The 25,282-nt window shown below is 39.9% G+C and overlaps 1 protein-coding gene across 1 annotated transcript in view; it reads right to left on the reverse strand.

Annotated features, from left to right (window-relative positions):
* Positions 1–24,643: 24,643 nt before the first annotated feature.
* MCOLN2 (mucolipin TRP cation channel 2) overlaps positions 24,644–25,282 on the reverse strand; it is a 103,503-nt gene continuing 102,864 nt past the window's right edge. The window contains exon 14 of the mRNA XM_042781691.1: positions 24,644–24,680. Coding sequence (XP_042637625.1) covers positions 24,644–24,680 — 37 coding nt within the window. The remainder of the gene's footprint in view (positions 24,681–25,282) is intronic.

Raw genomic sequence — 25,282 nt, forward strand, 5'->3', positions numbered from 1 at the left:
AATGGGAGGTTTTGTCTATAAAATGATTTCCTCACAACTTTCATTGCATCCTTTAGAGATGTATTACTATTGGAAAAAAAAAATTAAATAACATCTTCCCCATCCCACCTTCCAAAAATCAAATCTCTCAAAATAACAAAACTCACTGCCGTCAAGTTGGTCCCAACTCATAGCGACCCCTCCTTCAGTTTCCAAGGCAGTATCTCTAAGGAAGTAGATTGCCCAACCCTCCTTCCAAGGAGTGGCTGGTGGGTTTGAACCTCCAGCCTTCTTGTTAAGAGTCAAATGCCTTAGGCACTATGCCACCAGAGCTCCTAAATCAAATCTAGAATGACTAAATTTGATTCTTCTCTCTTTCCTTTTAAACTAAACCCATGGCAATCCTAAGATTTAAAGCTTCTTAAAATTTTCAGCAATGTCAAAGGAAAGGGATTCATGTTGAGTGCTTGTATTATTTTATTTATTAAATTCTGATTGCCAAGAGCAGCAAAAGGAATTATAGATTTAAGTGAAGATTCTCTGCAGGATGAGAACACTGGCTCTAGTTATTAGCAATTATATTAAATATTATAAAAGAAGTGAAAGTTTCCAGGCATAGCAGTAGGTAGTTTCAAAACTGAGTGCCCCTTATGACAAGTTTCAGACACATTTCTTGTAATCTATGGGCATTTCAATTAAATTTCTTTCTTCAAGTTTTCAGCTTGTGAAAGACCCCTATTTGGAAAATAAGAATGATAATATCTGGTCTACCTAGCACAGGGTTATTATGAAGATAAAACTAAATAATGTATATGAAAGTCCTTTGCAATCTTTTAGTACTATATAAATGTGTGTCATTTTTATTATGACTTTATGGTCCTGTGATGGATTGTTAGTGTTAAAATTCTTTGCCCACTATTTCTTGAACATGCCTATAAAATCTCAATTATCTGTAACTGTGTTTTGTCTAATCTTTAAGAATAAAACTGCCATTTATATACTTACACAAATATAAACTGATCATGGTCCTGTGAAACAATTCTGACAATTCACCTTTCTATTACTGGACATGCACACAATTAGAGCTATGTGTGTACTCAAAGAGAAGAAAAACTAGCTTCAGTGCTTAGTGTAAAGACATGCTTTCTTAGTAGTGAGATTTGGAGCTCTTGTAAGCATGACTAAAATATTTTGCCATGCTTCATTACAGTTTGATTCATTATTTTTATTTAGATAATCCTGAATTCTTGGAAAATTGCAGAAGAGAGGATAGGATTCATTTAGCAATGAATATGATACAGTAGTGTTCCCTCCAAATGACATGGTCAGCTTCTCTTTCTGTAGCATCTATGGATCTACACAAATGTCTTTGTAGAAAGAGTAAAGGTAGACAGAGCTGTTAAAGGTAAATAAAGTCAAGTTTCTTCTTCTTTCTGAGATTCTATTTTCTCAAATATAAAAATAGGAGTAATAATATCTACTAAAGGAGCCCTGGTGGAACAGTGGTTAAACACTCAACTGGTAACTAAAACATCAGTAATTCAAACTCACCAGCCACTACTCAGAAGAAAAGACCGGTGATCTGCTTCCATAAAGAAAAAAGCCTTGGAAAACTTATGGACAGTTCTACTCTGTTTATAGGGTTGATTATGAGTTGGACTCAACTCAGCAGCTATGAGTAAGCAGTAAAATATTTACTGAACAGGACTATTGTTACGATTAACAGGAGATATTGTATTTAAACATGTGGGATTATGCCTGTCTATAATAATATTTTCTAATTTTTTTTTTAGAATCTTTTATCTTTGTGATTGTTTTCTCTTTTAAAATGAACAGTGAATCTTATTTAACATTGTATTGGAAGTCCTAGCCAGGGCAATAAGGCAAGAAAAAGAAATTAAAGGCATCCAAATTGGCAAAGAGGAAGTAAACCTATCTCTATGTGCAGATGACATGATCCTATCTGGTAGCATAGTGTCTAAGGCTTGACTGCTAACCAGAAGGCTGGTGGTTCAAACCTACCAGCCACTCCTCAGAAGGAAGATGGGGCAATCTACTTTCATAGTGATACTGCCTGGGAAACCCAAGGAGGGGTCGCCATGAGTCAGGTCTGACTTGAGGGCACATAACAACAACAACAACATACATACATAGAAAAACAAAGAGACTCAGCAAAAAAACTACTGGAACTAATAGAGAGGTTCACCAAAGAGGCAGGATACAAGGTCAACATACAAAAATCAATTGGATTCCTCTACACCAACAAAAAGAAATAAGGGAAATGATACCATTTATAATAGCTACTAAAAAGATAAAATATCTAGGAATAAATCTTACCTGAGACACAAAAGACCTATACAAAGGAAATTATAAAACACTACTACAGGAGAGGGAGCTCTGGTAGCATAGTGGCTAAGACACTTGCCTGCTAACCAGATGGCTGGCGGTTCAAACCCACCAGCCACTCCTCGGAAGGAAGGTTGGGCAATCCTACTTCCGTAGTGATACTGCCTCGGAAACCCAAGGAGGGGTCGCTATGAGTCAGGGCTGACTCGACAGCACATAACAACAACAACAACAACTACAGGAGAACAAGGGATCTACCTAAACCTGCCTTGTTCATTGATAGGAAGGCTGAATATTGTGACAACATCAGTACTACCCAAAGCAATCTACACATTTAATGCAATACCAATCCAGATACCAACAAAATTTTTTAAGGACATGGAAAAACCAAATGCTAACTTCATATAGAAAGGAAAGAGACTTCAGATAAGCAGAGCACTACTGAAGAAGAAGAACAAAGTGGGATGTCTCACAGTCCCAGATCTCAAAACCTACTATACAGCCACAGTAGTCAAAATAGTGTGGTTTTGTTACAATGATAGACAGACCAATGGAATGGGATTAAAAAACCCAGAAATAGACCCATCCATCTATGGACAGCTGATCTTCGACAAAAGTCCAAAACCCATCAAGTGGGGAAAAGATAGCCTCTTTAACAAATGGTGCTGGCAAAATTGGATATCCACTTGCAGAAAAATGAAACAAGACCCATACCTCACCCCACACAGAAACAAACTCACGTTGGATCAAAGACTTAAATGTAAAACCCAAAACTATAAAATTCATCAAAGATAAAATAGGGGCAAATCTAGGGGCCCTATTACAGCATAAATAGACTATCAAATGTAACCCAGAATGCACAGGAGGTAGAAGAGAAGCTCGATGACTGGGACCTTTTAAAAATTAAAATCTTAGGCGCATCAAAAGACTTCATCAAAAGGGTAAAAAGAGAACCCACAGATTGGGAGAAAATATTTGCCTATGACATATCTGACAAAGAATTTATCTCCAAAATCTATAGAAAACTTCAACACCTCAACACCAAAAAGACAAACAACCCAACTCAAAAATAGGCAAGGGACATGAACAGACACTTAACTAAAGATGATAAGCTGGCAGCCAACAAACACATGAGGAATGCTCATGATCTTTAGTCATTAGAGAGATGCAAATCAAAACAACAATGAGATTCCATCTCACCCCAGCAATAATAGCAAAGTTCAACAGGACAGAAAATACCAAGTGGTGGCAAGGTTGCGAGAGATGGGAACTCTCATACACTGCTGATGGGACTGTAAAATGGTATAACCATTGTGGCAAACAGTATGGCATTTCCTTAGAAAACTGAAAATAGAAATGCCACTTGAACTAGCAAATCCATTACTAGGAATATATCCTAAAGAGGCAAGAGATAGGACATGAACAGACATATGCACACCCATGGTCATTGCAGCACAATTAGCACAATAGCAAGGTGATGGAAACTACCTAGATGCCCATCAACAGATGAATGGAGAACCAAACTATGGTACATTTATACAATGGAATGCTATGCTACATTAAAGAACAATGAAGGATATGTGAATCATCTCACAACATGGATGAACCTAGAAGACATTATGCTGAGTGAAATAAGTGAATCACAGAAGGACAAATATTGTATGAGCACTTTACTGTGAAAAGACAAGGATGAGTTTGCTTAAGGAAGAGAACTCACTTTGTAGGTTACTGGGGAAGGGAGGGAATAATTTCGGGCTAGTTGAGGGCCACATACCAAGGTGGGTAAGGGGAGGGATGGTATGGAAATACTCTGTGACCAGCTTGATAACATTGGGGAAAGGAAGGATATTGAATTGTGCACATAATATATAGATGACAGAGACTAATACCAGTATATCCACAATACTGCATTATCATTAACACCAAACATCAGGCTTCAAACACATAAACAACTGAGAACATCAGATGGGGGTCAGTGAACAGGATTATCCTCTAGATAAATTCAGCTGAGGCTAATCTTGCACAGGTAACAGTGATACAAAATACCCACAATCCTTACAGAAACAACAGAAGAAAGACATAGAGCAATCCCTCACAGATAGCCAGACATTGTGGGAGACAGATCCAATGGATCTACCGAGTCAGGACCATAGTATTGGGGGACACCAGAATCAATTAGCACAACAAAACACATAAAAATCTTTTTCCACAACCTGCATTGGTGAATAGCAACTGGGGTCTTAAAAGCTTTTGAGTGGCTATCTGAGATGCAATTAATGGTCTATCATCAGAAGTGAAGAAGAGTGCAAAAAACTAAGAGTGCACTAAAAACTAAGAGTGCATTTGAATACTATTAGCCCTAGGACATGATGGACCTCAAGACCAGAAGAACTAGATGGTGCCCAGCTACCAATGCCAACCACTTGGGAAGGAATAAAAACTGGAGATCCTGGAGAGAGTGGGAGGAAAAACATAAAACAAAATCCAAAAACACAATAATGACCAGAATTACTGGTAGGATGGAGTCTGGTGGGACCCCCAAGATTATGGCCCTGGGAAACACTTTGAGCCTGGGATAAAACTCACTCCCAATGGCTGGCTCTCAGGCCCAATAGGAAATGAGAGATACATGCAGACCATTCAACACAGGGGGATGCACCCACATACTCTATGGAGATACATCCCTTGGAGCAATCAGTAGTCAGGCACCAGAAGGGCAACATTCACACAGGAAAAGCAGGATGCACAGGAGTGCATAACTATGAAGGGCACTGGGGGAGAGGGGCGGTTTACTGGGAAGGGAGAGGACGAAAGTGGGTTAGGGTTGGGGCTGGTAGTTGGGGAGTGAAACCAAATGTACACAAATGTTGAATGTAAAACAAATTCTGCTCTGTAAGTTTGCACCTAAAATACAATAAATAAATAAATTTAAAAAAATAAAATGAACAGTGAAGATGGTAAGAATTCAATGGTGAAGATAGCAAATGAGAATGAAAATAAATTCAAAAGAAAGGGAGGAGACTAAGTCTATATCCACAAATGATTTTTTGACCGCATAATCAAAATGTTGTTGTGTGCCAACGAGTCAAACCCGACTCATAGTGACCCCTCCTTGGGTTTCCAAGGCAGTATCACTACGGAAGTAGGATTGCCCAACCTTCCTTCCGAGGAGTGGCTGGTGGGTTTGAACCGCCAGCTGTCTGGTTAGCAGGCAAATGTCTTAGCCACTATGCTACCAGAGCTCCCAAAATAGCTCAAATTCTATCTGAAAAAATCAAAACTCAAAATCAAAAAAAAAAAAAAAAAGACCAGGTTTGCTCGTCTGGAACTGAACTCACTCCTGTGCTTTCCAGCCAAACAATAGACAATAGACAGGCATACAGGGTGAACATTTACATCAGGTATGTACACTCCTTGGAGCAATTAATCATGTGAGAATAGAAGAGCAGTGTTTGCACAAGGAGACAGCTAGTGGGGCCGGAGTACATGGGAGGGAAGAACACAGGGAAGAGGTAACTACAGGGAGGAAATGAGAAGAAAGCTGTTACATTGTGGGGAATTGCAATCAATGTCCTGAGATAAAACATGTATGAAGTGCTGTATGGAAAATTAATTTGCTCTGTAAACATTCACCCAAATCACAATAAAAAACTTAAAAAAATCTGAAAAAAAAAAAACTTTAGGGTTAAATTTTTTTTTCTCTATATGTCAAAATTATGGCTTTTCCATTTCAAAATGAATGTGGTCATGATGTTATCAATGTATCGATCAGTGTGGCAGATCTGTGAGATGTCTAGGCAGTTTAGTTCTCTTAGGACACTATTGACAAAGAGTAGGTGAATTAATATAGTTCTATGGCAAAAATTGTAAATGAATATTATTGTTCATCCCACACGAATGTGACCTGGTCCTGATTGTTTTCTAATCAACATTGAAAACAATGTGTATTAGTTTCCTATTGCTGTTGTAACGAATTACCACACACTGAGTGGCTTAAATACAGCAGCGTATTTTCTTACAGTTCGGGATACCAGAAGTCCAAAATCTGGCAGAGCTGCACTCCTTTGTGGACTTTAGAGAAGGTTTCATTCTTTGCCTCTTCTGGCTTCTTCTTCCTCTTCTTATTTTATTTACTTATTTGTGGGTCAGATACTATACTAATTTTGTTTATTTTGTTGTGTTTGATAATACAAGCAGCCAAACAGAAACAAATTCAACAATTTCTACATGTACAATTTAGGGACATTGATTACGTTATTCAAGTTGTGCCACCATTCTCATCTTCCTTTTCTGAGTAGCTCCTCTCTCATTAACATAAACTCACTGCCCCCCTAAGGTGTTTATCTAATCTTTTCTGTGATCAATTTGATCCCATATAGATAGTTCTTAATAGAACATAATGCTTAAAGCAGACATTTTTCACTAGTTCAACTAAATAAACTATTGCTCAGTTTAAGATGACTTCAGGGATTTTCTAACTTCTTGTGCCTGTCCCTGGGCTTGTGGCCCCATTACATTTCTGTCTCCTGGTCAGATTATCAGCTTCTTCTCTCTGTCTAATCTCCTTCTAAAACAGAACAATTGGAAAAAAAAACCCAGTTACAATCAAATATGAGATTTAGTCTCATGACAACCCAATGTGTTACAAAGTAGAATTGTGTTATGAATTTTATGGATATGACCTTTGGGAAATAGATCATCAGGTCTTCCTTCTGGTTCTGTTCAAACCATCAACCTTTTGGTTAGTAGCCAAGTGCTTAACATTTGAGCTACCCAGGGACTCAATCTTCTTCCACCTCCTTCTTACATAGGACATTTGCCATTGGAGTTAGGCCCCATCTGGGTAATTCTGGATGGTCTCATTTCAAGATCCTTAATTTAATCTGCAAAGACCCTTTCTCCAAATAAGAAAACATTCACAAGAAAACATTCACAGGTTCCAGGGATTTGGATGTGGACATATCTTTTTGGAGGCCACCTTTCAACTCACTACAGAATTCAATTGCTAAATCAGTACCATATTCTCAGTAATCTCCACTAACAACAATGTCCCATGTTGTACAACAGTTGTGATTAAGGCTACTCCATGGTTAGGCCTGTAATAAATCTTCAAGATACATCCAGTTTCTACAGGTGTCAGACTAGCACATTAAATATAGATATGATAGGAACTACCACTTCTACATCATTTAGATCTTTAATTTAGATCTCTGCAATCCCCCATCATGGAATGCAATATTGTTTTTTATTTACTATCTTGTGGAATCCAAGTTTCAGAGGTTTCCATTTGACTTTTCCCAATTTAATAGCTCTTATCTATAGCCCAAGAATCTAATGTGAGGGTTGCTCCAAATGTCAAGAATATCAATTCCAACTGCAGTCCATGCGTGAGACAAAATGTGTATGAACTGCTGTATTGAAAACAAATTTGCTCTGTAAACTTTCACCCAAATCACAATAAAAATTTAAAAAAAAGAATATCAATTCCAATTATACTTGAGTACTGAGTAAATGACAACTAGCTGGGTTAAAAGACAAATGGGTCCACTGTGAGTTGGACTTTAGCCAAGATTCTATTTATCACTTAATTCCCATAAGTCCCCTATTCTAACAAGAGGATTATGATGATGCTTTGGGTCTCTGGGTATAAATGTCAAATGCAGATTCTGTATCTAAGAGTCCTCAAAATGTCTGGGTAGTCTCCTGTCCCCAGTGTACAGTTACTTGAGGAAATTGATAGGTCCTTTTTGGGTAAGACTGGGGAAAATCATCAGTGTATATACTTGCCACTGTGTTGCAGAATTTTTCCTCCTAGGGACCCAGCCACCTCTCCAGACAAGGGGTTCCAGATCTGCAAATTGTCTCTGGTCTAGAAAAATGTCTTTTTATTGGGACAATCACCCTCAGCCTCCTACTCTTCCATTCTTGCCTTTTTCTGGTGGTAGATGTTAAGCAATACCCTTGTTGATGTCCCATCTATTTTGCCTATGGTGATGCCATGCTCTGTTAACCATCTTGGAGCCCCCTTGGATGCCTCTTCATCTTTGCCAATCATTACAGTAATTATAACCTCTTGCCTTATGGCAATGAAGTGTTTCCACTTGGTCTTTGAGACCCCATCACTCCCATAATAACAAGCCACCTCTATGACAGGCTGTTACAGTCATCCCTGTCCTGTAGGAAAGAGCCACCATTGAACATCTTAGTGATGATGTTGGTGCTCCTTTTACTTTTGATGGCCTTGGTGAATGGTGTGTCTTCTGTGCCCTTCAGTGGAACATAAATCCCCTAGTAGGTCTTCTGGCCTTACATAATATATCCATGCCAGCATGACCACTTCCCTCAATATCTTTATTCTTTCTTCTACCAACTGTCAAGAAAACTCAAGTATTTTTAATTCATACAACACTGACTTCTAAGAGCAGCAGTTTTGCCCCATCCCCTGAAGTTTTGCCAAGCTGTTAAATGCCAAGTCCTGGGCTCAAGTCAATGAATTCCTGCTTATCCTGCCTTACATTCTGACCCACCCCTGTGGTTAATCATCCTGAAACTCCAATCCCAAGAGTACTCCATTGGCTCCTACTGGTACATGCCAACTAATTCCTACAACTCCTTTGGTCTGTTCCTCTCTTAGCAGGTCCAGCATGCTCCCAGAGAGTTTATGCAGGGATTTAACTCTGATTTTTGGCCTGTCAGCCAATGGTGACATGGCTTCTGAGGTGGCATGCTTTGCCCTGGCAGGAGAGGACTCTGCAGCACCTTCCAGCATGTGAAAGGGTTAGTTTTTTATGAGAGAAAGGTGGGCTAACTCTACAAGATCTGGGCCCAGGGGGTCTGCAGAGTCAACATCCTTGGCAACATGCATCCAAATGTCTCCATTTCAAGTACTGAGGTGTCAGATTCGCCCAACTCTGACCTTAAACTTAGCATAGCAAACTTGCTATAGTGGGGCAATTAAACAGCTCTGAAGCACTGCAACTTTATGAGTTCTTCAGTCTAATGCTCAGCTGTGCCTGCTTTTCTGCTGCCGGAGATAAGAGCCTCTTTGTAAGCTACCACAGAGGACTTCTGGCTCATATATTTCATCTTTAACTATTTATTTTCATTTCTCGGGTCTCATCCCCTGCAGAATGTCAATCAACTTAGAAATAATCAGTCACCTCTACTGTCTTTAAGGAGTCCCTGGGTGGTATCAGTAGTTAACAGGCTCAGTTGCTAATAGAAAGATTGGAAGTTCAAGGCCAACTAGAGGTGTCTCAGAAGACCAACCAAAAAAACCAAACTCACTGCCATCGAGACAGGACTGACAATCTACTTATGAAAAACCAGCCATTGAAAACCCTATAGTTCCAAGACACAACGATTGTGTCAGTTTGCCTGGAGCAACAGAGGAAGAGGAAGACAGAGAGTTCAGGAATAGAAGAGGATATGGAATGTGTGGCTAATTGCCTCCGTGAAGAACTGCCTCCCTTGCAGACCAGAAGAACTGGACGGTGTCTGAACACTGAACATTTTGAAAAAAGCTTCTATAGAAGAATTCTGATCCAAATAGGGGGAAGGGTGATGCAGAACACAATTTCAAATGTCATAGACTCCAGACTGTCTGGAGCCATGGAGGCTGGATGAACCCTCGAAAGTATTCCCCTGAGATAATCTTTAAAACTAAAAACAAAAATATCCCCTGCACTCTTACTAAAACCAAACAGTAGTTTAGCTTAACTAGTAAAGATTGTCTGGCTTGAGCACTGTGCTCTTTCATGATTTATCTTCATGGGATCAAATTGACAACAGCAACTCCAAAGATTAGCTAGGAACCTTAGGAGGCAGTGAGTTTATGTTTTAATGGGAGAGGAACAACTCAGAAAAGAAGGGTGCGAATGGTTGCACAGCTTGAAGAATATAATCAATGTCACTAAATTGTACATGTAGAAACTGTTGGATTAGTGTAGTTTTCTGTGTATATTCTCAACAACAGCAGAGACTTATGAAGCACAGTTCTACTCTGACCCCCATGAGGTTGCCATGAGTTGGAATCAACTCAAAGGCAACTGGGATTTAATTTTCAGAAATATCAGTGTCATAAAAGACAAAGGAAGGCTGAGGAACTACTCCATATTAAAGAAAACTAAAGAGATATGACAACTAAATTCAATCGTGGCCATGGGTTGGATCCTGTACTAGAGAGGAAAAGATTATAAACAGCATTATTGGGACAATTTATGAAATTGGAATATGGACTGCAGATTAGATAAAAGCATTGTATCAATGTTAAATTTCCTGAATTTGACCAATACACTGTGATTATGTAAGAGATTATTCTTGATTTTAGGAAATACATACTGAAGTATTAAGGCATTAAGGGGCATGATGTATGCAGCCTACTCTCAAATGGTTCAGAAAAATAAATTAGAGAGAGACTATGAAGGTTATTTTCAGAAAGATACATTAATTAGGATGCATGTACAATCATTGACCTCATCAGTGATCCAATACTATGCTAAAGCATGAAAAGCACATGACAATATTCAAACTCATAATTAACATCAATTCTCTTGGTTTCTGGACAGTGACATGAGAAAGGTGCTGAGCCTAGATTTTTTCAAAATTTTTTTATTTTGATTTAGGTGAAAGTTTACAAAACAAATCGGTTTTCCATTCAACAATTCATACACATTTTATTTCATGACATTGATTGCAGTCCCCACAATATAACAGCACTCTTCCACTTCCTCCCTATGTTTGCCATTTCCTTTTGTCCTTCTTTCCTATCCCCCCTGCCTTCTGAGCTTTATCTCTGGGCAAATGCTGCTCTTTTGATCTCTCATTGTTGATTGTTCTAAGGGGTGCATACCTCCCTGGTGTTACTGTTCACCTTAAAGACCTGTCTATCGTTTGGCTGAAAGTTGAGTCATGGGGGTGAGTTCAATTCCAGGCTTGAAGGGTGATTAAGGGTCATAGTCTCAGAGGTTCCACCTGTCTCTGTAAGACCAGAAAGGCTGGTCTTTTATATGATTTTGAGTTTTGTTCTACATTTTTTCTCCCACTCTATCCTGAACCTTCTATTGTTATACCTTCCAGAGTGGTTAGCAGTGGTAGTTGGGCACCATCTAGTTCTTCTGGTCAGCATCCTTGATGCTGAGGTTCACATGGTCCATTAGTCCTTTGGACTAATTGTTTCCATGAATCTTTGATCATCTTCCCTCTTCTTTCTTTGCATGGACAGAGACCAATAGTTGTGCCTTAGATGTCCACTTGGAGCCTAGATTTGAGTTAGTGACTATCTTTTTCAATCACAACCATGTAGTTATTCATTATTGCAAATGACAGAAGACTCCACCCAAGTGGATGCAATTATCTTTCTTTTTTTTTTTTTTTTTTAAAGGTGCAAGTTGAAGAAGATTCTAACTTTTGGCATGCTGCCTTTGGTCCATGAATCAGTACTGCCATATTGTTATTGTTGCTAGGTGCCATCAAATCAGTTCTGACCACAGTGACCATATATGTACCCCAAACAAAACACTGCCCAGTTCTGCCATCCTCATGATCACTGAGCCCACCATCACAGCCACCGTGTCAATCCGTCTCGTTGAGGGTCTTTCTCTTTTTCACTGGCCTTCTACTTCATCAGGCATGATATCTTTCTCCAGGGACTGGTCCCTCCTGATAACATTTCCAAAGTACTTGAGACGAAGTCTTGTCATCCTTGCTTCTAAATAGCATTCTGGCTGTACTTCTTCCATGATGGATTTGTTCATTTTCCTGGCAGACCATGGTATTTTCTTTGCCAACACTACTATACTAGTTTACTGTAAAGGGGGTAGGAGGAAGTGTACTGTTAAATTCCCTTTTTAAGCTATAAAAATTTAAAAATAAATACTAAGTCAAGAAGGACATACTTCTAGACTTTTGAGATATCTCTATCAAGCTCTAATTTTAAAATATAATTTATTTTTTTTTGTTGTTGTTGAGAATGTACAGCACTACACCAATGCAACAGTTTCTACGTATATAATTCAGAGACATTGAGTACATTCTTCAAGTTGTGCAACCATTCTCAACCTGCTTTTGAGTTATTCCTCCTTCATTAACATAAACTCACTGTCCTGAAGTTTCCTGTCTATTGAGTTGCTGTTTTCAATTAGATCTCATACATATATAGATAGATAGATAGATCTTGAAAGAGCACAATCCTCAAGGCAGACACTCTTTACTAGTTAAGCTAATCTATTGTTTGTTTTTCAAAAGACCAGGAAATATTTTTGGTTTAAGGTTTAAAGATTACCTCAAGTCAATAGTTTCAGGGCTTTATCCAGCCTCTATGGCTCCAGAAAGTCTGGATTCCATGATAATTTGAAATATCAAGCTATAATTTTCACAATTCTTGCACAAAAATCAGGATTTTTTTTTTTTTTAATCTCCACTCCCCCAATGTATATATAGTTTATCTTTTTCAAAGCTTGGTTATATCTCTTAACTCAGGCATTACATCAACTTTATGTACTATCCAGCTCTAAAGATGGGCTACCTCGATCTGAGTCCCAGCTCTTCCAGTTACTGCTGTGTGACACTGGACAAGTTATTTATCCTCTCTGTACTCTCAATTTTATTATCTCTGTATTACAGAGAAGGATTCTGAGGCTCCAAGCATCTTAACAACTTGTCAAAATCACTAGGCAATTTAGCATTAAAGCTGGAGGCTTTCAACTTCTCCACAAGATAAGAATTACTTTCCATTAGCAATGGCATTGTTTGAGTTCAAGGAATGCTGCTTAACAAGGTGTTGTTTGAAAATACAAGTCACATTTCTCATTAAGTAGGCTAAACATTCTTTTTCTGCAATTCAATTCCATTCAATAAGCATTTATTAGAAAACAGGCAGTAGATGGGAACAAACTAAAAGTCTTTGGAATCAGAAGCTTTGGATTTGAAACTGATGGTCTGACCTGACTCTGCTTAGTTTTCTCTTTGGTAAAATGAAGTTCCTGATACATAATTTGTAAGTTTGTTGAGATGAGTAACAATAATACATTTAATGCTAGTACATAGTAGGCATTCAACTAATTACAGCTTTGAAAAATATCTATTATTTGTTGAGTGCCTGCCAGGATACCTTGCTAGGCTTATGAAATACAGAGACAAAGAAAACTCACTCCTTGCCCTGAGGGGGCTCACTATATGGAATTTGTAAGGGTTATTTATACAGTAAGGATTAGAAAACAGTTGCTCATTGAGTTAACTCCTCCTCATAGTGACCCCATGTGTGTCAGAGTAGAATTGTGCTCCACAGGATTTTCAATGGCTCTTTTCTTGGAACTAGACTGCTAGGCCTTTCTTCTGAGGTACCTCTGGGTGAATTTTTTTTTTTTTTTAATTGTGCTTTAGGTGCAAGCTTACAAAGCAGTTTGTTTTACATTCAACATTACGTGTACATTTAGTTTCACTCACCATTTACCATCCCCTACCCTAACCCAGTATCCTCCCCTCCCTGCCCCGTAACCTTCTCCCTGTGCCCCTCATAGTTATGCACTCCTGTGTGTCCTGCGTTTCCTCCTTGTGAATGTTGCCCCTCTGGTCCCCAGGGTCGATTGCTCCAAGGGATACATCTCCATAGAGACGTGGGTGTATCACCCTGGGTTGAGTGGTCTGCGTGTACATCTTGTTTGCTATTGGTCTGAGAGCCAGCTCCTGGGAGTCAGTTTTATCCAGGCCCAGAATGTATCTCAGGGCCATAGTATTGGGGGTCTCACTAGACTCCATCTGACCAGTAATTCTAGTCCTTATTAAGTTTTTGGATTTTGTTACACGTTTTTCCTCCCACTCTATCCTGGATCTCCAGATTTGATTCTTTCCTGAGTGGTTGGTATTGGTAGCCAGGCACCATCTAGTTCTTCTGGTCTCAAGGGCCATCATGTCCTAGGGTTGATTGCTTCCAAATGCCCTAGTTTTTTTGCACTCCTTTGCTTCTGACTATAGGAGACCACTAGGTGCATCTTAGAGGGCCACTTGAAAGCTTTTAACACTCCAATCACTAGTCACCAATCTAGGATGAGGAACGAGACTTTTATGTATTTGTTGTGCCAATTGAGTCTGGTGTCCTGAGACAGTAGATCCATTGGATCTCCCTCCCACAGTGTTTAGGTGTCTGTGAGGGATTGCTCTATGTCTGTCTTCTGTTGTTTCTATAAGGATTGCAGATATTTTGTATCACTGGTATCTGTGCAAGATTGTTGTTATTGTTGTTGTTATGTGCCATTGAGTCAGCCCCCGACTCATAGCAACCCCTCCTTGGGTTTCTGAGGCAGTATCACTACGGAAGTAGGATTGCCCAACCTTCCTTCCGAGGAGTGGCTGCTGGGTTTGAACCTGGCAGTTCAAACCCTCCACTGAATCTATCCTTGGTCTGCAGTATACTCCTGTTCACTGACCCCTCTGTGTGCACTTGTACCTTGTCTTTGGTTAGCAATCAAATATTCAGCCAAATATTTGTACCATCCAGGGACTCTTAAGTCAGGATACTAAGTTAGCTGCAGTGTTTTCCCCCAATATCCTTTTTATATTTTGTTTACATTTTTAACTTTCAAATTTTTTTCATTTTCATGTAGTAAAGTCCATCTGATTTTTTTTTTTTTTTTTCCCATGGTTTATTTTCACTTTAAATTCAGAAAGACCTTCTCTACTTCTGGGATCAGATCAAGATTCACCTATTTTTTTTCTATTTCTTTTGTAGACTTAATTTTTTACATTTAAATCTCCAATCCATCTGGAATTCATTTGCCTCCATGGTTATAAGGTATTAAGTAGATTATCTTTAACACCGATTCTTAATAGCACTGGCTTTCTTGGCTTGTACCCATTTCTGGCCCAATGACTTACCTTCTAAGCTGACTGCTGTAAAAATAGATTGCTACTCTTTGAAAAGGCCAGTGAGGGTAAAATATATATTTATGGGTTTTATCCCATTTATTTGCTTCATTTTTAAGGAAGAACATTAAATGTCAACTCTTTCATTTCAATCATCTAAATACGGAAACTTTGAGAGTATTTGGCATCAAGGTAGGGCTTCCTTAACACTAGAACAAAGTGTGAAAGATGTGAAATCATTTCATCACCCTGTTAGCCACACCCTTTCAATTGTACTTCCTCTCCATCCACCTGTCATCTTTTCCCCCGATGCTCACCTTTTACAGATGCACCGTGGAGACTTTTGTGCAAGGGAGACAAAAAAAAAAAAAAAAACCTAATAGAAGCGTCATCACTGATCCACCCACCCTTTCCTCAGTTCATTTCTTTTGTTCTTTAAAAGATGCTCCAGGTACATGACCTTCAAGAGAAAGATGCAGGAAGCCTTTTCCATGTTAGCATGGGTTGAAGCTCATATGAAATTTCCTCAAAGATCAGATCAGGGCTGGGCCACTTTACTGTCCAGACACGATGTGGACAATGATGGCTTCCTTTTCCCTTATGGTGTTTCACTGGTCGTCCAGGGTCACTGTGCTGGTGGGATCACCTTAAGGGCACAGCTTGGTTCTCTGAGCTCACTGTGGAGAGCTGAAACCCAGTGGTCTGCCCCTTGGGGTTGGAGATGGGTTTTCTTCTCTATGCTTGACCTGTATGGTGCCAGCATTCTCTCTTATCACCAATGCCCAGCCTGGCTTTCCTGACCTCCTGCTTTGAGAGCTTTTGAAATCTCTGATGAGGTTTATTTTCTGCCCCTGCTCCCCATATGTTCTAGGTTTTAAAGAAGTGTTAGGAATTTACACTTCTAATGCTCACAAGTTGAATTCACTGGCAGCAGGCAGGCAGAGCTTGGAGGGAAACATCACTGGGGTTGGTCTCAGTGCAAACCATTGGCCTTCTCTGCCATGGTCTGGAAGGAAACAGGCAGATCAGCAGCATGTGCACTCATGTATTTGCTCAACTTCATCTTTTCTTCATTTGTGAGGTGGGGAACAGGTTGCCCACCCCCTGGCCCCCCTGACCACCCAGTCTCAAGCTACCTTGTCCCAGGAATATTCCTCTAACATGACTGCATTTACCACCTTCCAGATCAAGTATAGCAGGGATCATGGAGCTGGCGCGGGATCGGGCAGTGTTTCATTCTGCTGTGCATGGGGTCGCTATGAGTCAGAAAGGACTCGACAGCACCTAACAACAGGTCAAGGCAGCTGTGAGGGTGGGCATAAACCAAATCTTTCTCAGAGACCCTCAATCTGTTTAACTCCCTTGCCCCCTAACTCTCCCGCCCCTCTCACAACACACATACACATTGCTCTAGCCTACGAGAGGCACAAAAACAAAGCACCCCCCAACATTTCATCTTAACACTCCTCCTGTCCCAATCAACCACAATCAGTGCAAAATATTTGGGATCCCACTCCCAAATCTTGATAGGGCCAAGTTGGACACTTCATAAAGTCCCTGTGCAATCTGTAAACCTCAGAGTACTGATGTCTGATTGACTTTGTTAGCAGTTATACCCACAAGCTTCTTTCCTTAAAACTGTGGGGAGAAGAAATATCCATGTGGGAGAAGTAAGCATTCAACTCATTTATCCTAATCAAATATCTTTCCCAATAATATAAGTTTTGAAGTAACTTTCCCTCCAAACACATACTTCAAAAGCATGAACCCCTGAGAAAATGGTTATATGCCAATAAATAAAACATGTCTATGAAATGTGGTATATTACTTAATGACAATTTTCAAGCAAATTGCTCATTATGCTTGGTATTGTGTTTAATTATAGGTAATACCATCTCTCTTTCTTTTTAATCTGGAGGACTGAAGAAGCTTTGATTAACCTGTCCATCTAGCTCCACCTCAATCCATCCTCCAACAATTCTGCCTTTTCTACATGGCTCCAAACTGATTCCATCATGGCTGATGGAAACAAGGGCAGCGTATGCATTGCATAGTAACTAAATCTCTTGTGCCTCAGATTTTGATACAAGTAGGAAACAGGCAGTGGTGCCCAGCTCAAAGATGGTGGCTGACTATACTGCAACACACATTCAAAGCAGTGCAATTGGCTGCTATCTCTGATAGCTGCCTGTTTCCTGCTCAGATCAAAATCCAATGAGCAAGAGATTTGGTTGCCATGCAATGCATACACTGCCCTTGTTTCCACCGGTCATGAGTGAACCATTTTATACTAATTCAAAGCCCTGCTTTTCTAACATGGAGATCTGGTCATGTAGTTCTCAGGTTTAAAACTCCCCATGGCATACACAGTTCTTATAGCCAGCCTTGTCAATTCTCTAGTCTTATCTTCTAGTATTCTTTCCTAATATACAACTATATTTTGACTAATCCATTTAGTATTCCTAATCTACTAGGTTCTCTCTCAGATGTCCAAGTCTTTGTCATACTCTTTGCTTTATTCAAAAGCCCTTTGCCCAACCTACCATGGCCATCTGGTCAAATACAACTTATTCAAGTCTCAGTTCTAAAATCTTTCCTCTCAAGAAGACTTAATTTGTACTTCAGGCAGATGGGAGCTACTGACATTCTGTTTTCATATTAGTACCTTGGGCTGGCCTTATGCTGTCTTTGCTTTTTACACAGTTGTCTCTCCCACTAGACCCCATAGTTCTTGAGGGCAAGGATCTTTTTACTCCTTCCTTGTGTCCTTAGTACCTAGCAAAGGATTAGAAATCAGTGTTGAATTAATGATCTTTAATATCAACAGCACTTTCCTCTTACACATCCTGTAGATGTAGAAATTTAGGTCTCAAATTAATGGTGCTCATCACTCCTGTTGCTTAACTTCCATTTGTATTTGTTAAGTCTACCTTTTAAACAAGAAGATTAAACATTGATAGCAGTTCTCTGTTTTTTCCCCAAAGTCAAAAGTGTCCCTAAAAACTATGTGTTATAAATCCTAACCTCTATGCATGTGGTTATAATCTCAATTGGGAATGGGCTGTTTTTGTTATGTAAATGAGACAGGATTAGTGTAGAGTGTGCCTTGAGTCTTTTTTATTCGAGATATAAAAGAGACTAAACAAATAAGAGAAGCAGAGATAGAAGAGAGATGCCAAGCCACATGAAGACCATCCAGGAGCAGAAGCTACAAGAGACAAGGACCTTCCTCCAGAGCCAAATAGAAGGAAAGCTTTCTGCTAAAGCTGGTATGCTGCATTTGGACTTCTAGCCTCCTAAATCGTGAGAAAATAAGTTTCTGTTTGTTAAAGCCACTCAGTGCATATTTCTGTTATAGCAGCACCAGAAAACTAAGACAAAAGTGACCAAGAGCTAAAACCTAGCTTATAGTTTTGTCATTGTAGATAACACATGCAGGATAGCACAAACGCATGGAGCTAGGTCCAATGGCAGGATGAATACCCTCTCCTTCTGTAGACCTAGCATGGCAGGCTCACTAGTGACAATGTAAATTCACTTTATCAGAGCAAACATGCCTCTTGGGGGACATTTCCCTCAACCTCGAGGAGAGAGTAATGACCACAGTCCACAAGCAGCAGGGGATGAGTAATTTACTGCTGCTAGGCAATTAGTGTTCCTAGAAAAAAAATGGCTTTCATTTAAAATTCTCTTTTAACCATATGTATCATGGCTCATGGGATAATTTATATATCATTAGAAACTAAGGAACATACATCACACTAATAAATTGTCTCCTCTATCCACCACAGCCAATAGTTCCCAGGGGTTTTTAAGAAGTCAGAGTTTCGCTGTCCTTGTTATGTAAGGTGGGGTGGAAATGTTTGTATATAACTCATTTAGCTGCACATTTATACCCTGGTTCTCTGGCAGAGACAGATGGCAAGAGCAGCACTTACCATCATTTCACCTACTGGTTTATAGCAGCATTTGATGTAAATGAGTCTATGGTAAAACAGCCATGAATTTTAGTGTTTTCCCTAACAACTTGAGTGTCTATTTTGAGTTTTGGCTCATTTTTTAAGTCTCTCCAGTGCTAATACAGGAGCTCTGGTGGCATAGTGCCCAAGGCATTTGACTGCTAACAGAAGGCTGGGGGTTCAAACCCACCAGCCATTCCTAGGAAGGGAGGTTGGGCAATCTACTTCCATAGTGATACTGTCTTGGAAACCTTCAAAGAGGGGTTGCTATGAGTTGGATATGACTTGATGGCAGTGAGTGCTAATACAGTATTTTCTCCAAGACATATGTTACCAATCCTATTGTTTTTGTTAGGTGTCACTGAGTGGGCCCCCAACTCATCCTTTTGTCATTAGATGTTGTCAGAAGGGCCCCATGCACAAGTGAAGGAAATGCTGCCTGGTCCTAAGCCATCCCCACGATAGTCCAGCTGCAGACTGGACTGTTGTGATCCACAGGGTTTTCAGGGATGATTTCTGGAAGTGGATCACCAGACTTTCCTTCCTAGTCTGTCTTAGTCTGGAAGCTCTGCTGAAACCTATTTAGCATCATAGCAGCACGCAAGCCTCCAATGACAGACATGGGTGGCTGTGCATTGGCTGGGAATTGAACCTGGATCTCCTGCACAGGAAGTGAAACTACTACTACCAGTGAACCATCACTGCCCTGTGTAATAATCCTGCAGGATTCCATTCATAAAGTGGCCCTTCGTACTAAAGTCAAGTGGCTGTGAAGACCTTGGAGAGACTGCTTGTACATCCAGTGTGTGGAGCAGATCTCATGTAAGAGTGGAGATCATATGGCAACTAGGCAAACATGTTAGTGTTTACAAGTTGCACTACCCTAACTGATTCTCTGCCAAGAGAGAAACATTAATGGGAAGCCAGAAAATTAGGTCCTTCATTGATGGTGGTTGAGGTGTGAGGCAAAGGATAACAGCACAGCACCCAACTGTCAGTACCATGTGGAAAGTATTACCAGGCACAGAAGTTTAATCTCTATCTTTGTGAGATTAGAAGCCACCCCATGGCCATTTATTTGTGAGGACAGAGACTGAGAATAATGGGGTACCCAAATGTCTGATAAAGAGCAATTCCGACTCAGTCTATCTTTCCTTTCATTAAATTTAAGGCATTTTAAGGAAAAAGTACCATGCTGCATTTCTAGCCTTTTCCTAAAAGGCTGTGTTCAGATGGTTTAATTACTGAATCACACCATCATATCATCAGGACTGCCTCCATCTCTTGTGGGGCCCACTGGAAAATAAAAATGGGCAACTCATTGTTCAAAAATATTACAAGTTTTAAGATTGTGACAGCAGAGCATTAAAGCAAGTGTTCAGCCTTTTGTGAATACACAGGTCACATGGTCATGAAGGTGACCCCACATATCATCAATATTGAGAGCCTGGAAGATTTCAAGTAAACAAAAAGCGAAAACAAAGGTGTTCAGCACTTGCTCCAAAACAACGAATCACCAGTTTCTTATTGCCATGGATATTGGTCACTCTCTTTCCCTGAAGTGCCTAAAACTAGAGCACTGGGTTAGTCTGTGACGTTTTCATCACCCTGTCACACAAGCTTCATGTCTGCTTTTATTAGGAGTGTGAAGTTGTGGATCTTTGTTTGGGGGAAAACACAGCATTGTTGAAATTACTCTGGTTGAGATGTTCAAACTTCAAGTAAAGTGTATGAAAGAAAACTTTGCTCAAGTTACATGAAAATAAGTGTGGAACCGATTAGTAGCAAAATGAGGTCTATTCATCCAATGTTACTGGAATATATGGTGGCCACAGGTGAATTTATTCAGGTATCTGGAGTCATATCTTTAAGCATCACACCTGTTTATAGTGACTGGAACAACTCCAGAGCCAAGATTATAGGAGTTCATTGAACATAATTTCCTGATGACTGGAGGGCCCCTGAACATCAATGACAGTGCTGGGCTATTGTGACAGCAGAGCATTAAACCAAGTGAGGTCCTCGGGCACAAGAAAGGGACTGGCCATTTGCCTCTAAATCAAGAGCTGGTCTGGTGGGCTTTTGGTAAACTGGAGATCCCCTCTGAGCCAGGACCTCTTCAGCGCCAGTGGGCCCCTGCCGCCACTGTTATGGTACCGGCCCTCACCCATGGTTGTGGACAGTGCCTCAGATCCATGAAGAATTTTTCCCAAATAACCTTTCTTCACTCTTTTGCATTTGCCACCTTGGATCCGCAATGGGCTGAGATGCAAGCTGACCTCTGTTTTGCACATTTTGACAAGTTCAGGTGCGGCTCTGGGCTCCTAGTAGAGGCCTGATGGTTTCACTCAAAGTGACTGGAAATTTGTAGCAGTTTGTTATAACTTGGGGGCTTTTACCTTCCCATCAGGACTGATGGCTATGCTGTTAGTGCCAGGCACTTAGGTTCCTTCTACATACCTGTCCTTCACAATTTCTTAGAAGAAAGAATAAAAAGAGGAATTGACTTCTTAAGGCAGAATTGATAACTGGCACAAGCACAGGGCTTGACGGGGACTTTTGCACACTTTAGGTCCTAACTGGAACAAAGTCCACCAGAGGAATGTGGTACACTCTCTACAAAATAGCTTTCTGGCTGGTCCAGGGGAATAAATCTGTGCATTTGTAGACTATGCAGGAAAAGCCTTTTCTAGAGCTAATATTCATTGAATATTTATGATTTATGGTGTGTTCTACATATTTTACATTAAACTCATTTAATCCTTGCAACAAATCTATGAGGTACGTACTGTCAGCCTCATTTTACAAATAAGGAAACAGAGGCATGGTGTGACCTGCCTAAGGACTCTACTGGAAGAGAACAGAAGCTCGGGCAGACACTGCTGAGGCAATGCTCTTAATGTCTGTGCTATTCCATGGTCCTATGGGACGTATTTGCAGGCATGGCAGAGAATCAAAGGAACAGGACAACTTAGGTTTTAACCCTATGCCCAGCTTTGCATGAGTTATCTGACTTCAGTGCCAATGTCACACATTTGTTGAGATTTACCATCATCACTTAAAGGCAGAAAGTAGCGTGCCCTGGGCCACAAAGCTCCAGGCCAAATTGGGATTTAAAGTTCTGTCTGTCTAGATGGACACATACTCCTTTCCACCACCCCAAGTCAAGCTTAAGGATGTTGTACCTGATTTTTGACTGAGAGCCAAGGAGATAAATTCTACTAAGTCTGGAAATACCAGAATTAAGCCAGAAGGCAGGAAGAAAGTGTCTCCTAGCTTTCACAATGAACTTTCCAAGTGGAGACATAGAGTGGGAGAGAAAATGGTTTGTTCCAGATGTCTATTAGCAGAGCTATGAGAACAACATTGTTCAATACAATTCAAAGAGATAATACAGTTGGTAAAATGATACTTGTCTAAAATTTTTTGAGAGACAAAACAATGTTTCTACAGATACAGGGTAACCTTGAAAAGGATTTTTCTTCCCAAAAGTGTTTTGCCAGCTGGAGGAAAAAGAAATAAAAGGAAATATGAAAAACAACAAGAGAATACAATGAGCATGGAAGAACATCATTAATCTTCTATTCAAATGGAAGTCACAGCTGCAGAATGGTGAGAGGCTTTAACAGAGATTCTGCTCAGTGACAAAAATATAAGGGGATGTACTCAGAATTGGATAAGTGATCTAATTACATACCTGATTCTGGAGTCTTGCAAATTATCCCCAAAACACCAGTTAAATTGTCCTTAGCTGAAGTTGCACATAACTCTTGACATTATTTACAAGAAAACAAGTTAAAATAATTTAACAAAATATTTGACTTGTACTTTCTTATAAATGTTAATGGTATTGAAGGATTTTCCCTGTGTAGATTTGGTGTGCGCACATGAAGAAAGACTGGGGTGGTGGCAGAAAGGAGACAGCAAAGAGAAGGAAAACCTGGGAGCGGAAAGGAGCTCTGGTGGCCTAGTGCCTAAGGCATTTGACTGCTAACCAGAAGGCTGGCAGTTCAAACCCACTAGCCACTCTTTGGAAGGAAGACTGGGAAATCTACTTCCTAGAGATACCACTTCAGAAATCCAAGGTGGGGTCACTATGAGTCAAATCAACTCAACGGCAATGAGTTTGGTTTTGGCTTTTTTGAGTTGGGCAATGGCAGCACAGCAGAGGGCAGGGGAAGGGAGGGAGAGCCCTAGAGCTGACGCCCTGCTTAATTCCAATTCTACTCTTCACTAATAAACTTAAAAGAGTTGACCCTTGAGATAGCTCAAGTATGAAACAAATATATATGTGAAGGGATCATGAACTCTCAAGTTATCATGAAAAATATTTGTTGAATAACTTCTATGCATTGGCCCCTGTATCACTGTTTTGTTTTTTTTTTTTTAATGTGGGAAACTTCTTTAGGAGACAAGGTAGTTAATAGAGATGTGGTCTGAATTTTACACTAGGTACAAGTTATGAGACACTGCCTTCTAGAAAACAGCAACATTCCTTATGATATGATAAAAATAAATTTATTTGAGGAGACACAATCATATTTCTTTGCTTGACAAGGGCAAATCCTCACTACAATGGAGGTTCAGTTGTTAAAATGAGTGACCACTGCTACAATATACTTCCCATGTCATTTGTGTACAATCACCAACTAGCATGGGTAGCAGGGTGGCCAAATAACTCAGTTTCCTGTTCATCCCACTGACTAAGCCAACGGTTGCTTCATATCACACTGAAGAAGAAAAGCTTCAGGAAAGCAAGCCAAGAAATGTCTGCTGCTCGAGGATTTTTTTGTTTGACTTCAGTACAATCTTTACATGGCTTAATAGTTCTTCAGCTTAGTCTCTAATTCAGCAGAGCAGCTAACTTCGTTTCTGTGTGGACCAGGAAGTAACAATAAGTCTTCTAACCCAACAATCACTTTCAAAACAATGAACAACGAACATACATCTTTAAACACATAGCTTTAAAAAAACATTACTTTGTAGTCTCTGAAATGTGATTTTTTTAAAATCCCAACATTACCACGTCATAAATTAAAAGATCATTAGTAATTTTCATTGTTGTTAGGTGCCTTTGAGTCAGCCCCGACTCATAGCGACCCCTCCTTGGGTTTCCAAGGTAGTATCACTACAGAAGTAGGATTGCCCAACCTTCCTTCCGAGGAGTGGTTGTGGGTTTGAACGACCAGCCTTCTGGTTAGTAGTCAAGTGCCTTAGGCACTATGCTACCAGAGCTCCATTATCATTGCTCTATTGCACTAGTGCTCAGAAATAGCCTGTGGTCTATGTTTCACCATCCAAGTTTGAAAAAGTAACTTTGGGACTTTGGTCAGGGTTAGCCAACTGCCAGTCATTCTTCTTTCTCACTCCACAATAAAATAGGTCAGTATTTTTGGAAGTGCCAGTCCAAACCATCCCTTTGCATTGTTACTGAGGTCCCTTCTGTATTGTCACTGGATAAGGATACTTGAAACTTGATTGTCTTTAGCACAAAGATTTTAGTTAAATAGTATTAAGTGGTCATCACTTCCTTTCCTGTAACAGAGAAGGGGGAGAAGAAAAGAGAAAAGAGAACACTGATTGAAAAATCTTTGAGGGGGAAGAGAAACAATCTATATACTGGGTACATATAGATTATAGACATGATAAGTACAATTAGGAGTCTCTGGGTGGCACAAAAAGACAAGTGCTTGACTACCAGCCAGAAGGCTGGCAGTCTGAAGCCACCCAGAAGTGCCGCAGAAGACAGACCTGGCAATCTTCTTCTGAAAGATCACAGTTTTGAAAACGCTATGGAGTACTTCCACTCCATACACATGAAGTCACCATGAGTCAGAACTGACTTGATGGCACCCAACAACAGAAGTACAACTTATATTTAAAAATGTTTAAGGAGGGGACTCCATTCAGCTTTCCCATGCTGAAGGTTTCCCTTTTTTAAGATAACTGTGTTTGTTTTGTCTTTGTCCTGTCCAAGGCTTAATAGAAGTGTCTTTATTAAAAAAAAGAAATCTTTGAAGAGGAATAGGAGTACTCTATATACTAGGTACATATAGATTATAGACATGCTAAGTACAATTTATAAAAGGATGAAAAATTAAGAAGATTTACATTATTTTAGGTTTAAGCACCTGTTT

Source organism: Orycteropus afer, unplaced genomic scaffold (genome assembly GCF_000298275.1).
Source record: "Orycteropus afer afer isolate SDZICR_OR568_19922 unplaced genomic scaffold, OryAfe1.0 scaffold00152, whole genome shotgun sequence".
NCBI classification, from domain to species: domain Eukaryota; kingdom Metazoa; phylum Chordata; class Mammalia; order Tubulidentata; family Orycteropodidae; genus Orycteropus; species Orycteropus afer.